Genomic DNA, 20239 nt, shown 5'->3' on the forward strand with positions numbered 1-20239 from the left:
CAGTCCCCTACACTCCTGTCTCCTAGCACGTGGCCAAAATGTACTCACAAGTACAAGGGCACCGATGCCCCAGCACACCCTTAATGAACATTGACATGTGATGAGCTGTTGATATGTCCCAGTTATCGAATTGCACTCCCGTCACCATAGATAGGACTGTTGCATGCAGATCAGCTGCAAGAGGAAGGCAGACCCTGAACAGCTCAGCCCCAACATTTGCACAGAATTTTTAACTCTCATTGAGATTAACACTTGTGCTTTCAGGATTTTGCCGAAACAAGCATGTTACGTGATGCTATTTTTGTCCCCTGAATAACCTCACATGACTGCAGAGGAACTAAGCCGTTTATATACTTCTAGTTATAGTTCAACATAAAGGCATATTTTCTGTCATCTAGGGCCACGTCTAGGCATTGCGATCGCTGTGATGCCTGATGCTCTGGGATTCATTATACACTAGCGAGCATCCTGTGATTTACCAGAGCCCTGGGAAGAGCATTGCCTACTGATCTTCCAGAGGAAGAAGCAACAGCATTTCAGACACAGAAAGAACCTACCTCCAGTGCATAAGGACAATTGCAAACCTTTCAGCAAATAACCTTAAACCGAGATGGTTGGAGAATACTCTTCCTCCTATTAACTACACTGATTTCACGACTGGTACATCTCCATGACATTGGAGAAAAATGCCATTTAATATTCTGTGCAAAATCAGACACTCCAGTAAGATTTTAAAAATTGAATTTGTTCCCTAGAAGACTCCACTGTTTTTTTCAATGCTTGGTTTTACTTATTGGGCAAGGTGCTGAGCCAACCCCATCACTGTTATGCTACAGTGAATACCACCTAAACCCACTGCCTCAATGCATGTAAAGAAACATACGCATCATCTGATGTATGCCCTACTGAGCAACTGACCAAATTTCTGTTCATCAATTTAATACAAAGTCAATTTAATTCTGCTTGACCAAAAATCAGTGTTTATTGTTCCAAAACATGCAATCATCTCACAGTATATTGCAATTGCTGGTTAAGTGGCTAAGTGTTATCAGTAATAGCCCACTCTGACGAGGACAAAGAAGACTGCCAGAATCCCTTATGGAAGATTAAAAAAATAAAAGCTATTTTACACACAACTTTCAGAAATGGTTTCCAACACATGAGAGCAGGGAATGCTGTGCGGATAGGCTGTCATAATCACATCTTTAGAAACTGATGAGAAACGAGCATATTATTCTTGATTTACTATCCCTTCATTTATGACTTCCAGTTAATATAGATCCACATACCCTTGCCAAAGAGATACTAGAGGCCTGATTGTGCTATCCCCATTCAAGAAAAAACCATACTCAAAAGTCCTTTTGAAGCCTTTCTGCTTCTGCCAACTCTTGCATTTTTTATTGCAAGCCTTGCAGTACTCAATGTTTTGCTTAACATTTTGGCTCCTGGAATTATGCAACATATGAATCTCCTTTATTTTCAGTTTTAAAAGAAGTTTATCACCTTCATGTTTGAATAGAAAAGCTTGCAAATGAGTCTTTTAGAAAGTGTCAAAAATGAAAGTTAAAAAGAAGAAAGAACATAACAGTATTATTTTGCTGAATAACTTCATAAAGGAAATGATATTCTTAGAACAAATTCATGATTCCTAAGCCCCTGTGTATACTTGCGACTCACCAAAGTTAGCAGTATAGGCTCTAACTTCACAGAAGCTCTATTCTCGCAGCATTTAAAAGTTGGGGATTTCTTTACTCACACATAAAGGAATGCCACATTTTGGGAATACCTTCCAAAAAACTAGATTATGTCTCTACACTTTTAAAGAGGTCAAAGAGGATAAATATTTCGAATCTATAGGGCATCTTGCTGCAGAAAGGAGGTGAGCGGTCTTCTCTTCTGCTTTGAGGCTCCTCCAGCCCAGTATGGGTGGAATGAAGGAGCTGTGCAGGAATTCTCAGCTTCTGCTCCAGTGGCTCTGGGTTCTCCCAAGTGTCAATGGCAAAGCAGAGAAAACCTTTTATTGACCACTGATCAGATGCTGGTTGCGCATCAATTGCCCAACTGGTGGCAGACGGGGCAGCTCAGTCTGTAAACTGTCTTCTCTAAAGAGTCTACCATAAGCATGTGGTGATCCTAAGGAGAGCTGGAACTCAGAGTCCACCATCTGAAGAGTCTGGATCAAAAAAACAAGCAGTAAACTATTCCTCCCATGGTGACTGCAAATCCGCACATAGCTTAACACTGAAACACTATACTAGCTTCCTAATTTCCCTTTTTTTTTTTTTTTTCTTCTTTTCCTGATACCTTTTGTTTATTCTGCAAGCTATTTGAGGCAGAGGTTGTCACTTCCTGTGTGTTTATGCAGTGCCTTGCACAAAGGCTGACAGCTGTAGATGCTAATTATAATCACAGAGAAGTGTGGGATTCTCAGGGCACTAAGGAAAATGAGGCATTCACCTATCATTGATGTTCAATAGGTCTTAAGTACCTCTTTCCACTTTGAAAATCTACAGTTACAAGTACAATAATTAAGTTGTCTGTCACCACCAAAGCATCCATTGTTAAAATATGACACCGCCTCCAAGCAGGCAAACCTTCATTGAGAGCAGAGTCACTAACAAAAAGGAATTTGTTTAAGGAAGCACTAAGATCTCATTTGCTGAAAATCACTCACAACAGCAGTCAACATACATTCTATAAGTATCATGTCTATCTTGTATCATACACTGCATTATTAGATACCTGCTGAGAAGAACACACTCCATCAATTGAAGCACTAACCTTGCAGGTTTCCTAAAAGAACATTTCCTATAAAAAGCGATTTAAATTATCTTCTTTAGGTATTGCAATCTTTAACTGAATTCAATACCTCTGCAAATGGAGCAAACAATTTCTGACTGATTAGATCTTACTTCTATTCATTAAGTCATGCACTGGTTTGCAATAATGCAAGGTGTTGTTTTTTTTCCTATTAGCAATTCCTCTTTAGCAACATATTTTCCTCAGTAACCTAATTAATGCCAGAAAGGTAACTTTGCTTTTAATGCATTACATTATGTCAATGCAGTTGACACCTTTACAGAGATTATGTATAAATAAAGGTCATTAAAAAGTGTAAAGGACAAAAATGAAAGAGAATACAGAGTGTAAAAGTAGCTTTTCCATGAGGATGAGTGCCCTCATCTCCAAGTGACATCAAGATGCAAAGTGATTACTCAGCACTCTGCAGAGCAGACCCGTGGGAGTCCTATAGGGCACTAGCACATAAATTATTACTTTCAGGTGGAATAAGATAGCAGATATTAATGAAGAGAAGAAATCATGTACTTAATTTGATTCAGTAGCTTCCTAGGTCTGAGTTTGTTGCATGAATAACACAGGAAACTGCAGACAAATTTCAGCTTTGACTTTGGGACATTATCAATCTTTTCAAATCAAATCATAGATCTGTTTGCAAACTACATTCCAGTGCAGACCCTAACTAATTAACTGTACAGTTGTAATGACAACACAGATCCTACCATACTGAAAGCAAGCCACTGTGGATTATTAATAGCAAGAAGGCCTCAGTTGTAGACTCAGAATATCATGTGCTTTGACAACATTAACACTGAACACTTTCCCTGGAAAGGCTGATTTCAGGCTCTTAGATACAGAAGTAGTCCTACCAATTTACTTCAAATGGGCCGCAGCAAGGACTTGTACTAGGAAGGCTAACACATGAGAGAGACTGTTCTAAACCTTCACCCATGCGATGTGCTTTGGTGAGATGCTGTGCACATCCGTATGCTCCTGGAACCTCCCTGTGCTGGTGAGGCATTAGGAAGCAGGGCTCAGAACACTGTAGTGTACTCAGATCAGCCAGGAGCAGCTGAAGGAATGGCAAAGTGCTCTAAAAAAGCAGTATAGATGAAGTTGATAATGGCCACACCTTATTATAGGCATTGCAGTCTGGAAACAGATCTTTGGAAGATCTTTTTCAAGAATTATCTATTTCCTCTCTTCGGAAAAAGATAATACAGCAGTGGGAAATATTTCTGGCAACTGATGCCAACTGATACAGCAACTATACCACTAAACTCCCATCACACACAGATCATGCAAGATCCAAACTATCAACTGTCCCTGTTACGCTCTTACTCCCAAATTGTGCCTTGGAGTTACCTGAGAAAGCGGCTGGGAATTGATAAGAGAAGTTTAGCTTAAGTTTTTTTGGGGGGAGCATCAATTTCACCCAAATTCTTCCACTCTGCAGAGAGGCATTGTTCTTTTAGATGCTGATCTTTTCTCTGGGAAATTTGGTTTTCTTCCATCTCATTGCAGTAAAATACCAAGCAGACTAGTTGTATAATGAAATGGGAGATGCTATTTAAACACAATTAATAATGAAGAAAATTTATTGTCAGTTTAATAAAAACACTGTAGCTTACTGCAATAGTAATTAAAAAAAAACTCTGCAATCTGTGCTTACAGTGCATGCCACATTTTGTTCTTTTTTTTTTCCTTTGAATTCTCAAAGCAAGCAAAAAAAATGCATAAAACCATGTTTACTGGAAAAGACAAGTAAAAAAGACTTTTTAAATGCTCACTTTCAACTCAAGCCTTCTTCCTCATTTAAAAAAATAAGAAATTTTACATCACTCTAGTTTCCAATCTGTTGTATAAAGTGTACGTGAATAACACAGACAGAAAAGCTCCTGTGTCAGGTTTAATGCACTGATCAAATTCAAACAGCGTGTTGAGATTTTACGTAGAAAACAGGCAACTTGACCTCAACCTCCCAGTGTAACCATCATGTTCTCCTCCATTCTTGAGGAAATTAACCTCATTCATCACATCACGCTCCTGTTCCTCCCTATGGCTTGTGACACTTTCTTTGCCTTTGTCCCTACTTGGCTCTCCGAGTGTAGCTGTCACAGCTTCATGGCATAGTGGGTCACAAACAAGGATGTGAACCAAGTGAACACATGAAAAGCATTTGGCAGTGTTTTTTTTTTTTTTTTTTTTTTTTTTTCCCCAAACATATTTCAAGCACACAGAATAATTATACTAAAAATATCTTCTGTGACAGAGAAATGTCTTGGTAAATTTTTAAAACTCCAAGTCAGAATGCTGTTATTCAGAGCAGCAGCTCTTAATTCAACATCCCAAATTTTCTGAAAAAGGAGAGGGAAAAGCAAATTCCCCTACATATTATACAGAGATCCTGACAAAACATGAAAGCTACTAAATATATCACTAAATTCATGAGATGCAAATAACCTCAGCAAACAGTAAACAGCTGCCTCTGGCTTGAAGCCTGAGTCTCCCACAGTTCAGAGTTGTCTTAATTCCCTTTGCAGTCACTGCCTCTTCTGAGGAAGACTGCTCAAAAAGATGCTAAATCATGGGAAATGATAATTCCCACTTCCCAGCTTTTTTTTTTTTTTTTTTTTTTTTTTTGTCTTCTCACCTCCTTCCTCTTCAATTCCTGTTATTTATCTCTTGGAAAAACACGTGACTTGATTTCATTATTTCTAATTCTAAACATCCAATCCCACACTGAGAATAGTCAGTACTAGCTATCAAAGGAAGAAATAGAATTTTTTTAAAAAATGCACCACTCTGAAGATGGACAGCAAAGCAATCACAAGAAAAATGTGAACTGAGAAGTCTTCCTAATTTAGACAAACAGCAAAGTCCTTTTCCTTCTAAATACTGACCACCATCACACGCATGAGCCATGTGCAGAACTTTTATCTGTAACTCAGACATTTCTTCAACGGGAACAACTGTATCTGTAGAATGAATGCCATATAGGAAGCCATACAAAAAGATATGAAAACTTTTGCAAAAGGTAAAGAAGCTGACTAACCTGGCCAATAGGTTCCTTTGTCGGGGCCTTCCCTCTCCTAGCGGTGCTGGTGGCCAAAGTAGTGGTGGTTTCCATGACCGATGTTGACATCTCGGACTGCATCGCTGTGGCTGTGGACTCGGTTGTCATGGAGGAAGGCACTTCACCAACAAGTCTCACATTTCCTTCTATCACGATGTTGGCATCATTTTCTGCTGCCATATTCAGAACTTTCAAGCCATTGTAGTAAAGACCAGAGAGCTGGCCTTGGAAAGGATGGCCCCGTTCCTTGCCTCCAATTTTTATGGTTGCTTGGCTATTGAAGATTGTGAGTTGACGCCCTGTGAAGATAATATTACATACATGCAAAAATGTTGACTGTGAACACAACACTCTACAAGAATGATAACAGATTTTCATGGAGTGAATAATGACAGCAATAAACTATAAGAAAAAGACTTGACTCATAATTCATTGCTTTTTAATGAGGTGTCCATGAAATGCATAAGTTTTGAGAGCATTTGCATGTTCTAAAATTGCCATATTTTGTAGGGTTTTTTTTCCCTTTTCTTTTTTCTTTTTCTTTTCTCTTTTTTTGCTAAAAGGCCAATCAAATTTATTTGGAAATGTTTTCAGTACTACAAATGACACCCCTCTCCCTTTTACCTGAAAGCAGTGCTAAGCTTTTTCATGCGTGTCAAGGTTGCCAAGATTGCAATTCCTTAAGATTACTTTTTCTTCAAGGACTGCCAACATTCCAAAGATTTTTCCGTGTAATTCAGCATTGAGTCTACAGCTTTAAGATGAGTTTATGTATGTATAGACATATGCAAATATGTATATACACACAGAGTTTATATATATGCAAACGTCACTAGGTTAAGAGAATTTTTAAAGGATGTTATGCGGTAATCTGTCATATCTCTATATAAGTGAATGAAATATTTATATTTTTTAATTAAAGATTTCCTTTTTGTATTTAAATGCTTATTTTCCTTCAACAAACACACTGAAAAGAAACACATGGTTCACATTGAGTATCTTAGAGGCAGTTGCAAAAATAGATGTGTGATTGGCTTTCAGCAAGGCTATCAATTAAAATAAAAGATTTTAGATGTAAAAGCGGCTTCAGAAATGATACACATACCGATGGAGAAATCATGGCACATTTCCATTCAACAGAGAAATCCTCAGCAACAGTACCACTCTTAGTAAATAGAAGTCACTTTAGCAAATTGGTTTCTGCTCACAAAAAGCATGCACACAACTTTAAGTTCTGTTTTAATTAGTGTTTGTTCCAAAATCCCCTTAGAAGGTTGCAAACGTTAAAGGGACTTCATTTTGATTGGCAATTCATCTTGCCCACTATTTAAGATACCTACAGTTTAAGCAAATTTTTTTTTCAGGACCGTAATGAAGATATCGTAACTACGTATATTTTTAGTTAATAATTTAGATGCTGGAGCATGTCATATAATCTATGAATGATTTATAATTTTTTGTTAATGTTTGCTATGCGTACCTTCATAGATTGAGTTAGTGGATTATATTTAACAGTCCCTTTAACCTTAAGTTAACAGGGTAAGGTTATTAAACAGCTGGTACTTCTAGAAATGTATAGAAATTATTATACAAGGTATGCAAATATTACTCTATATTTTACTTTTTAAAATTTGTTTTAAATTTAGTTTTACTGAAATTTATTTTTTATGTTTATTAGTGTTACAATGAAGCACTACTTGGTTATGTTCAAATTATTTTTTTATTTGAAGTTTTAATCAATGTTTTTTACCTTTGTCGAGTAGCCATTCATCAACTACTCGACCAAGTCGATATGGAATTCGCTGTCTAGCAATCGCCAGGCGCTCGTTATCATTGTTTCCTTTAAAGTTTAAAGAGACATTTCATTGGTTAAAATCTGTAAGGTCAAAGGTTAAAAGTTAATACTTAAAGCTTGAGCTATACAGTTGCCACATGATTTTTTGAAATTTGGAATTTTAAAAAGCGCTACCTGGAACATTTCATGGTTCAGACTTTTCATTCATTCATTTATTTTATTTTAGCAAACAAAATTATTCCTATGTTAATTGAAAATTAGAAATCTGCATTTGAGCTAGGTTATTAAACTTATGTTAGAGACAGACCCAAAAAAACAAATTTAAACATCATAGAATGGCTTTACAAAAAAATGATCATTGACCTCAGGGTTTTGTCTTTTTTGATGTTTCTTATTAACTAGTTAAACATGTTCAGGTGAAACAGGTTTAAGTTCTCCAAAGACATCCAACCTCTCACTCCAGGTTAGTCATTTAAAGAAGAATAACACAAGTCTTAATCACCATTTAAGGCACACTTACTTCTGCTGTCTACAAATAGACCTGCCGTAACCTTATGTCCTAGTCAGAAAAAAATACATTCTTATTTGCTTCACTTCAACAAATTCCAGAAATCCAAATAAATAGTACAGAACAGACCACAGTATTCACTATTTTTACATTCTCATAGGACAGGCTGACAATGTCTTGAAGGAACACCAAGGCTTTGACAAAAGTGACTTGCTGAAAGGTAATCTTGTTCTGAAACATGGAAACGCTTTAGAATTTAGCAAGAGGCTATCTTTAGTGGAGTTTCGTGAATTAAGAGCAATCCAGAACTCAGCAATGCAAAACACAAACTTGTCACATTTGCAAACTCTGTTTTCCCAGTCTGTGCAGAGGTCTTTGATTGCTTAAAATAAAACCATTGCATAAAAGAACGTCACTATAGTCAGGAAGATATCATACAACAAATAATTAGCAAACTACTTAAAAATGCTTATTTTTAACTATAAGGTTTTTTGTGTTTTGATGATACAGGTATGATCATTCAGAAAACCATCCATTACCATTTTGTATTTTAAATTTCTGTTAGGACAATGCTAAACCTAATAATTCCTTCAATATACAGGTTTCGTGCAGCAGTAATATTTTAAAACAACAGTACCTTTTTCCTCCATTGTATTGGTTCATAATAGGAAAACCCTGATATATAAGAAAAGCTAGATGAGTAAATGGCCATTATTCCTAATTTAGGACCCAATTCAAAGTCAATCTTGCTAGCTCTAATGTACAAACTGTCTTGAACTAGCAAGGAACCACATTCTGTATTTGCACTAGAATGGGAAGAATAAGATGTAGTAGCCCATGAAATGCTCACAAATACATTTACACGAGCTAGAAAGATCTTATTGCTAGTTAGCAGAACAAAGTATTACCCCAATTCAGGAAATGTCTTCTCATTTGTCAGACAATTATACCTGCTATCAGCAACACAGTGTTGCAAAGAAGAATCGGTACCATAGATCTCAGAAACAGCAAGAGCAACAGCTTTTGCACCAATAACATTGTGGTTTCGTGCAGAAATTTATTTTGCACAGACACGAGTTGCTACTTATCACATTTCCCTCATTTGACTTAATGTATATTAGTTCACTATGCCAGAAGCTGATCTTTTGAGAGGATATCCTTCTCTATCCATCTTCCAATATACTATATGAATTCTATATGCATTAGAGTATCCCCAGTTGAATATACAAAAATATGTACATATTTTTCCATATGCACTTTTTGCTCTATTCTCAACATTCAAAAACATTCTCCACAAAACAATATTTTACTGAAATTTTCCGTTTTCTGCCATTTCAGGAAAATGAAAATTTAAAAATAGAATGGTATAGGAAAAGACTCGTGATGTGAGATTACAGAACGTAATCAGTTAATTCAAAGAATAAGATAGATAACATCTCACTGCCAAAAGGTTTCCTTAACTTAGAACAAATGAATTGTGAGGATTTGCTGGGTATGCCTTTTTTTGTTGTTGTTGTTGTTATCTGTGCTTAAACAAAAGGAGGGAGAAATCTACTATTTTATTTATGAGGAAAGGCTAAATAATTGCTTAGAAAAGGTTGGGGGCTTAAAGAATCTATTAAAGCAATGTAAATATGTGTCAAGGATGCAGATCATTATTAACTCACTGGATTCACAGATCATCCAGTGTTAATAACTGGGTGTCTTTCATGAACAAATGCTCCCTAGACTGCAGAAGAACCATACAGTCATGTCAAAATGAAACAATGCTTACAACTGGCCACGCTAGGAAGGCCCTAAATACTATGCTGTTATGACCAGTGAGTGCAAATCTGTTGCACTTAGTGAAGGACAGCCTGCAGTCACCACTCCAGTTTCTCACCACAAAGGCACTTCTCTGCTGTAATTCCATTACTGCCACTGGATTTATCCTAGACCAAGCTTATTGCTCCTTCCTCTTCCAGTACTTGGCAGTGGCTCCAGAACATCTCTACTGTGATTGTGGAAACTCCTCCGTGAATTAGCAGTATAAATGTAGAATTGGCCAGCTTATACATTTCTTTAAATTATTTCATTAGAAAATCCATGTGATACATAGGCTTTTGAGAATATTGAGCCCTAGCGTTAAGTGATTCTATCTATAAATTATGTTTTATACTAACTGTGGCAGTCTTGCACCACTGGGAGCAAAATACAAATGAAAAGTAAGGAAATAACCATTTGATTTGTAAAGGTCACACAAAAAAAATAATTGCTGATTACATTAGCCTATTTCTTATCAGAAAAAAACTATGTAGTCAAATGCATCACAATTTGACATTATTACATTAGCTTAAATTCTTCAAATAGATAATATAAATGGAAAGGCTAGAAGGAAATGGTGTGGAACTTATCTTGCTATAGTTTCAAGGAGAACACAGGTTTAATGATGAGGATACTAGTTGATTCACAGGTAACTTGACAAGTACATTCAAAAAATGATAGATAGCACTGAAAATAATGGAAAGAACATTGAAAGCAACAAAAATCTTAGTATTACACTGCAAGAAAACCCATGTGCTTTCAGTAACTGCTTCTTCCTAAACAGCTGTTTTGGATCATACACTTAGCTACAGTGAATCTAGATAGTCCCACTGAATTCTATGGTAATTTTATTGCTTGTGGAGAAAACATAAACATATTACATATTGTTTTCCTCAGAAATAGTCCATGCATATTTTCATGCTTCCTTTATTTTCCTTTTAACAACAGGGTGAACCACAAGGAACTTATTCACTAAAAATACTTCCAAGAAGGTTAATAAATATTTTAATACTCTGACTGAAACTGTGTCCTTGATACTTTATTTCTGTTACTCTTCTGAAAGACGAAGTGCTTTGTTAGGCACACTTTTCAACCATAATTCATAAGAAACAACCGAGCTGCCCAGACTATCGTTGTAAACAGATATGTAACTACCCAGCAGGACACTTTGTGATTAGATTGCCAAAATTTATTTCATCAAAAAACCTGGGTAAAAACGATTCACTCAGATGTGCACCATGTCTAACCCAACTGAACTCTAGATGGAATCATTCTTCTACCAAGTAGATAATATTTTGTCACAACAAAGTATTAATTCTGTATGAGCAGAAAGACTTCAAGGGAATAACAGTAATTTCAAAGAATCAAGGTAAGCAGAAAGGAGCAGAAAAGGTCAAATCTTTGAGCTGGAGCTAAATCTTGTGCAAGATTGAGAAGAAGCAGTCCCAAAAAAACTTAATCATACCTTTATATCTATAGGTCATCATGGACAAACCAACTACATGAACTTCACTAATATGTATTTTATCCCTCCTGATTTATTATATTGTCAGAGCTGGAGTGTAATTCTATTTTGTTCTCTGAAATAAAGGTGTCAGTTATTGATGTGAAATAGTAGCATCCTTGAAAAAGGGTAAGAAGGTTGAAAATTGAGAGTCTGTGAAGAACAACATAAAATCTAGAGAATATTTTCTTTGAAACAAGCCCTTTAACAGAATAAAAATTCACCTTGTTAGTTTCAGTGATCTGCTAGGGAAATAAATAACAAAGTGAAGAAACTGATGTCTACCTCCATTTATAAACAACCCCCTCTCCCTGGTTTTGCTCATCATGATCTTGACACTGCTACTTCTGAATTATGTCTCCCCTGACATCTGCAAGAGGAAGGCAGAAGTCCATACCATTTCTCCAGGTGCAGTTAAAGATGAAATTTGACTTAAGTGTCAACTGCACAGCATGGGAAGAAGCCACTGTGGCTCTGTGGTACATGGGCAAACTGTCCACACTTGGCCAGATTAGGTAACTAAAGCACGCTCTCATTAAAGATAGATGGTGAAGTTCTCTTAAACCATATATTACTGTTATTATGCATACATTTTTGTATAAAAATAAAAATTAATGCAGAAATAAACTGTAAACACGAAGACTAAAATTTGTACAACATGATTCTGCATGTGCTACTTACCTCTTCCCAGCAAAAGAGGAAATGATATTTTAAATGCTATCAATTGCATGCATAAACATCTGCATGACTCACACATGACAGTGTCGTGCTGTTGTTCACACCGGTCCCATCTATTGGCCATATGTGAATGCTTTCAGTTTCACAACTCAAACATAAGTCGATGTTAACAATGCAACAAATTCTGACTGTAGTAAGATTTGAATATCCAGTATACAGACAATCCGTAAAGCTATATTGAGTTTCAAGTTAAAATACCATCCTTAACCTTCATCTAAGGAACTCAATGGCTGCATTGCTCTGTTTGACCAAAGACCCTTTTAGAGAGATCACTCAAATACGAATGACTACTTACACAGACTCTGTAGGTCCATAGTACATTCCCAAAGTTTCCAAGTAGGGTATCCTTGGGCATAACCTTCCTTCACCTGCTATTACAGCAAGTCTCACTCCTAACAAACTCAGTATCTACGTACTCTGTAGCACATTCCATCCTCTGAGCCTGCCTGTTGCCTTTGCAAATAGCTCTACTATCACACACAGGCATGTCATCATCAGCAGCCATCAGTAAGCTTGCCTTTATGCCTGCAAACAAAGTATCACCTTTTCTATTCCAGTATATTCAGGCATAACACTGAGTTGTACGTTGCAGAGGACAAGGGGTCCAGGTCAATCCCGGAAAATCACTGGGCTTGTGCGATGCACTGACACTGTCAATTTTTGCTGAGCTTTTATAAACTTGATTATTAACTATTTGACCTAGAAATAAGAAAGTTCTGGATGGATCAGATAAAGCTGTATATATTTTGTCTGCTGCTGAAGTACACTGGCACAACACACAACAACATGGAGGTGGAATTGAGCAGTATGGAGAAGGATACGGCGGTCAGCCTGAAAGACTTGTTTGAGGAGCTACAGATCCAAAAGGCTAATGTGGGTTTTCTCCAGTGTTCAAAGAAAAGGTAGACACAGTTCTAGGATGCTTATTTTTTCCCACTGGGTATCTTGAACAAAACTTATAGTCAGCTTGGTTAGATGACTGAAGTACAAAAAAGCTCTGAAGTTAAAGAAAGAATTTGTAGCAAATAAGTAAGGTTTCAACTCTACAATGCTTCACACTACAGAAGAGTTAACCTATAAAAAAAGAAACTGCTATGTGGTATGACTTCTACAAACTTGAACATGTCAAATCCATCAAGTTCATGTTAAATGACCATAGTATAATATGGTCTTTTTTTTTCCCTAGAGGAACTTCAAAATTCCTTACAATACATACTAAGTTTCCCAAAAGAATATTCTGCTTGCAGTATGACAGACAGCAGTCTTCACAGCACAGTAAAATCAGGCATTGGTAGCTTATAACACAACCAAATACAAAGCAATAGCCTAGGTTCTCTGAAAAGAGAATCTGCTTACTGCATTTACTGAATGATGTACACATAATTTGATTCCCATTCCACTGATACCACAAATGGTACTGAAACATCTCATGGTCACCTGCAAGCTCCCTGCTTCATGCTTGTGTATTAAGCAAACTAATTTTAAACCGTATTTTAGCAACTTTCTTCAAGATAAAACTAAAAATGACCATTAGCCTCTCAGAAAGATGCAAACCCCTGTCCTGAAATCAACTGCCTTCCACCTTGTGGTTGTTTTTTTTTTTTTTTTTAAACATTATGTTTCACTAGATTAATTAATAATTAAAGCAAGAGTGCACTCTTCCTGACACTCACTTCCTCATATAATGCAATATCTATCTTGGTTAGTGCAAAGTTGGATGGCTTACTATAAGATTGGTGTATTATATCAAAAGCAAGCAAGAGAAGATGACAAGCAACAAGGAGATAAGAAAACACAGGACTTGTCTGATAAATTAAAGGTCATATTTTGTTATCAGGTATTATAAAAAGATCCTTTGTACTGCCCGTGCAGCATTTATAGGGGCTAATATTGTACAGCTGCTGCTAAAACAGGCAGGAAAATTGATAGAAATCGTTAAAGAGAAAGATTAAGGTATAAAAAATGAATTGTTATAAGTATAGTACCATGCTCCACATCACTCCAAAGAGTGACATTTTGTAGTTCTCCAAGGTAAAAAGGGACTCTGAACTGTTTCCAAATCATAATGTCACAGCATTTAAGGTTACTTTTTTGATAGATATTTAACCGTAAGTTGACTGTAAGCAGTTTCTTAATCAATAGTTTTTCAATGGCTGGAAATTGGAGAATATTTCAGCCCTACCATATCTAAAATTAGCTAGGTCAGAGACAGCAACTACTGAATACTTTCTGACTTCTGCCCAGGTAGCAATCTGGATGATCTTCATTTCATGCTAGCTAGCAAATAGCCACTATATAGAATGTCTCTTGACAGAAATAATACTCACATAATATAAATGAACAATGGCAAATGGAAAACACCATACTCAGCTCTTATTTTAAATTTCTATTGGTCTGCAATCCCATAAGTATCTAGTATGCAGGTAGAAGCCATCAATGAAAAAAGTCTTATTAACTACGCACATGCCTCCTCATTAAGTTTAAGCCACACTGCTGAGGCTTAAACAGCCACGCTGCTGAGAACTGAGGACAGAATAGGTCACGCTATCCAAAGGGCATTGCTCATATGATCAAATTTTCTGTAGTTAGTGAAAGACTTTGGGAAATTCTATATGATTTCCATATATTATTTCTGGACCATTTGCAACACTAAAAATTATTTGAAGCAACTAAAAAACAACAAACCAGCAACATCTTCTGAGGTTAAATTCTGTTCTTGGTTATGCAATTAATGAGAGAAAATAAGAGTTTGGACTTCAGCTGTGTTCATCAAATCCACTGCAATTGAACTGCTCTAGTAGACTGTCTGAAGTCAATGCAAGGCACACTGAAAATAATCTTGCATTCACTACATGATTAGAAGCACACACATAAAAAAGCCAAAGCAATCAGCATCAACCCTCACAAACAGCAGAAAAACTGCAACATTATAAGTGTTGTTTTTGTGCTCTTTCATGAAACACAATAATGCTGGAGTTCATCACTGCCACTGTGTCTCAACTTCCTGGACCATACAGGTGCTTTGTCACATTCAATACATCTATTGAAGCTGATTCAACTCATTTGCCAATGGACACGCATGATTGTATGCAAGCCAATAACAAGAAAAACGAGGTCACTATTTGGACAAACCTTTGACAAGCAGAAGAAACCAAGTGCACCCAATGTAGATAGAAAATGGCATTTAAGAGAGGAGAATCTGTTCTGTGTCAGCAGTGCAGCAAAAAAGTAGCCCTTGGCCAAAGCAAGCTCTGCAATTTCAGTTCCATCTAAATATGGCATTTCAACTTGTGTATTTATGCCTTGCAGACATTTTACTATAAAAGAATAATCTATTCCAAATTGAAAGGTTTAAACTTGTACACACATTTTTTTTTTTTTAATGCTTTTAGCAGAGTACAGAAACAGAAACTGTAAATAATAGAAACAGATGCTCATTGAGATAAAAGCAGTGTTTTAAGACGGCAGAACTATAATGAGCAGTCCACCACACAGTAGCATAATGGCCATGGGTGGACTCCAGCAATGATTTAGTTCTATCTGCTAGAAAGTGAAATAAATTGATTCCCCAATTTTATAAATACATAAAGTGAAATATATGTATACATAAATAAATTTCACTAACATTTGCCATTTAAATTCATCTACAGCATGTAGCATGTCACCGCAATTTTCAAAAATTTTTTGATTTTTAATAAAGGAAAGGATTTCAGATTAGCTAAATGTTTTCCCCTTGTGATTACCTCTGAATGTGGGTTTTTTTTGTTTGTTTGTTTGGTTGTTTTGTTTTGTTTTTTGTAGTTTGAGAAGATTGAGAATCATGGTGAAATGTTATTTTGATCTGAGATTCTGACTTTGAAGAAAACTAAGAACTGTGTTACTCAAACATCATGGATTTCTACATTAAAAATTCTTCTATAGAGTTTCTTTCCTTTATGACTTTTATGACTATCCCACTACTGCATAAAGTGACTGAAAGAGGAGGGAGGTAGGTGAGACATATACTGTTGTCACCAATCATTCCTGCTGAAAAAGTTTATTTCAGTGCACCCTACTATTCAAAGGCCCTTAAAGACATGCTGAACATCAACCATAAAAGCAAGTTCTCAAGTGGATTTCTGTCTCATGGATTAAAAAGGTCTCTGAGGTTACAGAGCTTGGATGTTATCAGGTCACAGCTGGTTTCAAGGCAGTCTTTGGGATCAAGACAGGAAAGCTACGTGTTCCAATACCAACCACAACTAACATGTGGATCTGATCTCCACTAGGTGACATATCCACATCCTTTAAGCTCTTGCCCAAAACACACTTCCATGGGATTCCGTTTTAAAGCTAATAAGGCCACGTTAAAGATGGACAACCCAGTGTTGACAGCTTACTTTTGTGGAGATCTGAATTTATCATTCTGATTTTCAGAGTTAATCTGAATTTTTCCCCGGAATGAAAAAAAATAAAACAACCCCCCCCCCCCCCCCCAAAAAAAAAAAAAAAAAAAAAAAAACCAACAACAACACAAAAAACCCTATCAATATTGGACAATTTAAGTGTATATGGATTCGCAAGGAAATACATGATCAATAGTCAAAAGTCAATATGCTTAATTTTTCACTCTCTTTTACAAGAATACATTTGCTGACACAGTATGCAAAAGGTAGACTCTACTTCTACTTTGAAGCACTTATGAAATGTTAAATAGAGAAAAGAACAAATTTTGAAAGAAAATAGCTCTGCTAGCACAATTTACACTTCCACTTTTTCTCAGGAAACTGCTTGACCTTTTAAAAATCTAGTGAAATCCACAATGTTGAAGGAATTAGATAAGAATATTATCATCTTTCCAGCAGAAATTGTACTCAGAAATGTGTTCTTTTTTCTGGCATGACTCAATTCATAAGGTATAGTTACATCTCCATTAAGAATACAATGCTAGCATACCACTTAAGTATTCTTATATTTATAATAAATTTCTAATGTAGACAGAAGCATGATCTGATCTATGTATCACAGGATATTAAGATTTACCCACTTCATACCCTATTCAGCCAAAAATCTATTACTTGGTTATTTCATAACCCAAAATGGTTTCAAACAGCTCTTCTGGGAAATATCTTAGACTGACACAATGACACACAATAAAAGAAAATCATTCAGCAATGAGTTTGAAATCACACTATTTCTTGTTTCAATTTCTTAGTCCTGCTTATTACTTTCTAGGAACGGCTGAAGAGCACTGTAAGCACCCACTGTTTTCTCCTTCCGAAAGTACTTATACTGTAATCACGAAATTTCTTACTTTTTTATTCAACACTATAAAGCAACAAAGAAATAACCTCTTGTAGGCTCTTTTTAAACACACACACATGCTATTTTTTTTCCATAGCACCACAGATAGCAGATATGGGTACAAACTTTGTACCCGTTCCTATTTTCTAATCGTTGTGAGGGGTGCTAAATCCTCAAATGTTCTTACATTTCAGTCTTCTTTGTCCACAGAGCAATATCCACAATCTCTTTTGCCACAGAAACACCTCATATTTCATGCGAGCAGCTAGAAGATGAAACCACTAGACTTCTCAAAATCATACAATTCCAGGACATTGCACCTTGCTACATTGTCATAACTTCTATTCTTTGCTCTTAAATCCATGTCTTACCATTTAACACTGCTACAGGCTGGCTTCCCAAGCAACTGAGCTAAACTAAAATACAGCTGCCTTGCTCCCTACTTAGATTTGGCTTTTTGTTTCACAGAATCACAGAATGGCCCAGGTTGTTTGCTTCTTCCTAACAGCCACACATTTTCAGTGACAAATATTATGCAGATTTCCAGGATGCTTATAAAAGTGCCAAATATTTTCAAGCCCTGTAAAATCCCACTGGAGATATTTCCAGTTGATGAACACTCCTCATTGGTAACTATTTATGGCATGCAATATTAAGTTTATTGACAAAAAATTACCTATGTTCACTGCTAATCAATTTTATAGATACCAATTTACCTATCAGCTCTTTTTCTAGTTAGCTCACTTAGTTCTTGTGACAAGATGTTATCTTCAGCACCGTCTAGGAATTTCCCAGCCTTCTTCATCACACCAGAGTGATTTTCCCAGTTTACGTCTGAGAAGTAGAACTCTTCCCTCTCTATCAGTTTTGCCAGGTTATGTACCAAGAAACATTTCCCATGTTGAGACAGGTGTGTCCCATCAAGCCCCAGCAGAGCTCCTTTCTTGAAGACTCTTCCATGATTCTAAAACCCGAAAATCATGGCAGAGGTCTTGGGAGTCAGGTATTGGGTGACCTGGGCTCACCTATTTCTTTTCTTGTCTCTCCTCATTATTGAGACAATCAAGGAAAATACTCTTTGTCCTTTAGTATATTCACATATCAATTTTGTAAAACCTTAGTTTCATTGCCTCTAATTCAATCAACTCTTGCTTATATTGGATTGAAATTTGGATCTTTCACTATGTATTGTGCTTCTGATACAACAATAAGTGTTTGATTTCTTGCTTCAGATGTCTTTGAGATAGTTAAGAATCTTGACTGTTGTGCAGCTCATAATGGTTCCTGGTTGTATAGATCATACAGGCAAGTCTTTTTTTCTGCTAGGCAGGATAAGCTGCAAAAGAAAAGACCTTCTGCTCAAGGGGTCTGAACTTTTCCATGCATGATATAATACAATTGTAGATTACAACCATTGAATTGGTTAGAACTGAGTTGTCACTAATCACAAAACTGTTTAAGAAAGCGTTATTCTGAAAGTGTAGACAACACAGTTTCTAAGTTGTTTGTTTGTTTTAACCAATGGAGCTTGAGACTGCAGAAAGCAAACCACACAGCAAGATGACAGGACAGATGTATATAGCTACTAAAATGTTAAAATTCTGTCCCGAGTTCACATGCTACAAAACAGTAAGAGAGTCTAAAGCAGGTATATGCTCATTCAGGACAGCAATGATTTGTTTATTCATGAATAGCTAGTTAAAGCAGTCTTTTGCAAATGTATCTAGGACAGAACAAGTTGCTGTTTTCCCTGCTGCAGTATGAATCACAGTGACTGCTTCTGAAATAGTTTAATGGAAGTTCTTATCCTGAAGACATAAAGTACTATTTTGCTGTCATTCTTCACAATACCAGCAAAATATATCTGGGGACACATGCACAAAAATGTGCCAAATAAAAAAATATCTCATTTTCTGAGAGCATCTAAAACACAATGGCATTGCAGAAAAAATTAATTTTGTTTTCTATATGATAGATTGTCCAGTTCAAATGCTCAACATTGCATTGATTTGTTCTGTTCTGAGAAAGGTTCCCATTTCAGGCTGACTTCAGTGTTGCTCCAGGAGCTAATGGAAACAAACTGCACCACAAGAGAAAAACACAGTAGAAGTACATCCTGGTCTTCTCTCATGTGCTCTATCAGCCAATGAAAGCATCAGTATGTGTGTGCCCATCAAGTAAGTAATCTAAAATGAGGGGCACTGTTGCAACCCTATCAATGCTTGTTCACATTAGTATTTGTTACACACTAGTAATTTTACTGAATTTAGCGGATATTCGTTTGGCTTAGTAAGTGATGCATTAAATAAAATCCTGTGTAAACTCAAACAAGACGGCTATGAACTGTCCAAAAGGCAGGTTGAAAGGAAATAGGAACAGTTTGGCTTTGACAACACGGCCCTTCCCTAGGAAATAAAAGAAGACTGACAAATATATTTTAATACACTCATTCTATAAAAAGTAATACACTGTAAAAAAGCTGCCAAGTAGTTAAAATTGCTTGTTAAATAATGTAATATATATATTTTTTTCTTTTTAACCAACCCCACATTAATTCCTCATGTTCAATTTATCCTGCTTCACTGGATAAGTAGCGATACTGTAGGTTACATGAAAATGTGCCTGTCGGGTTCAAAAGAAATAGAAGTGTGGAAACAATTCCCTATATATTGGCCATGTTTCATCTTTTGTGATCTGACTTTTAATGGGATTGCTAACAATGGCATTCCTGAA

General features: G+C 36.3%; 1 protein-coding gene across 13 annotated transcripts in view; it reads right to left on the reverse strand.

Moving 5' to 3' along the window:
- NRXN1 (neurexin 1) overlaps positions 1 to 20239 on the reverse strand; it is a 645099-nt gene that overhangs the window by 84757 nt on the left and 540103 nt on the right. For 11 of the 13 annotated variants that reach the window (XM_085218886.1, XM_085218885.1, XM_085218888.1 and 8 more), the window contains 2 exons: positions 7626 to 7715; positions 5855 to 6174 (listed from right to left, as the gene is read on the reverse strand). In XM_085218886.1, coding sequence (XP_085075012.1) covers positions 5855 to 6174; positions 7626 to 7715 — 410 coding nt within the window. The remainder of the gene's footprint in view (positions 1 to 5854; positions 6175 to 7625; positions 7716 to 20239) is intronic. The other 2 variants (XM_085218894.1, XM_085218898.1) reach the window with 1 other exon arrangement.

Source organism: Meleagris gallopavo, chromosome 2 (genome assembly GCF_905368555.1).
Source record: "Meleagris gallopavo chromosome 2, MGAL_WU_HG_1.1, whole genome shotgun sequence".
Lineage (NCBI taxonomy): Eukaryota > Metazoa > Chordata > Aves > Galliformes > Phasianidae > Meleagris > Meleagris gallopavo.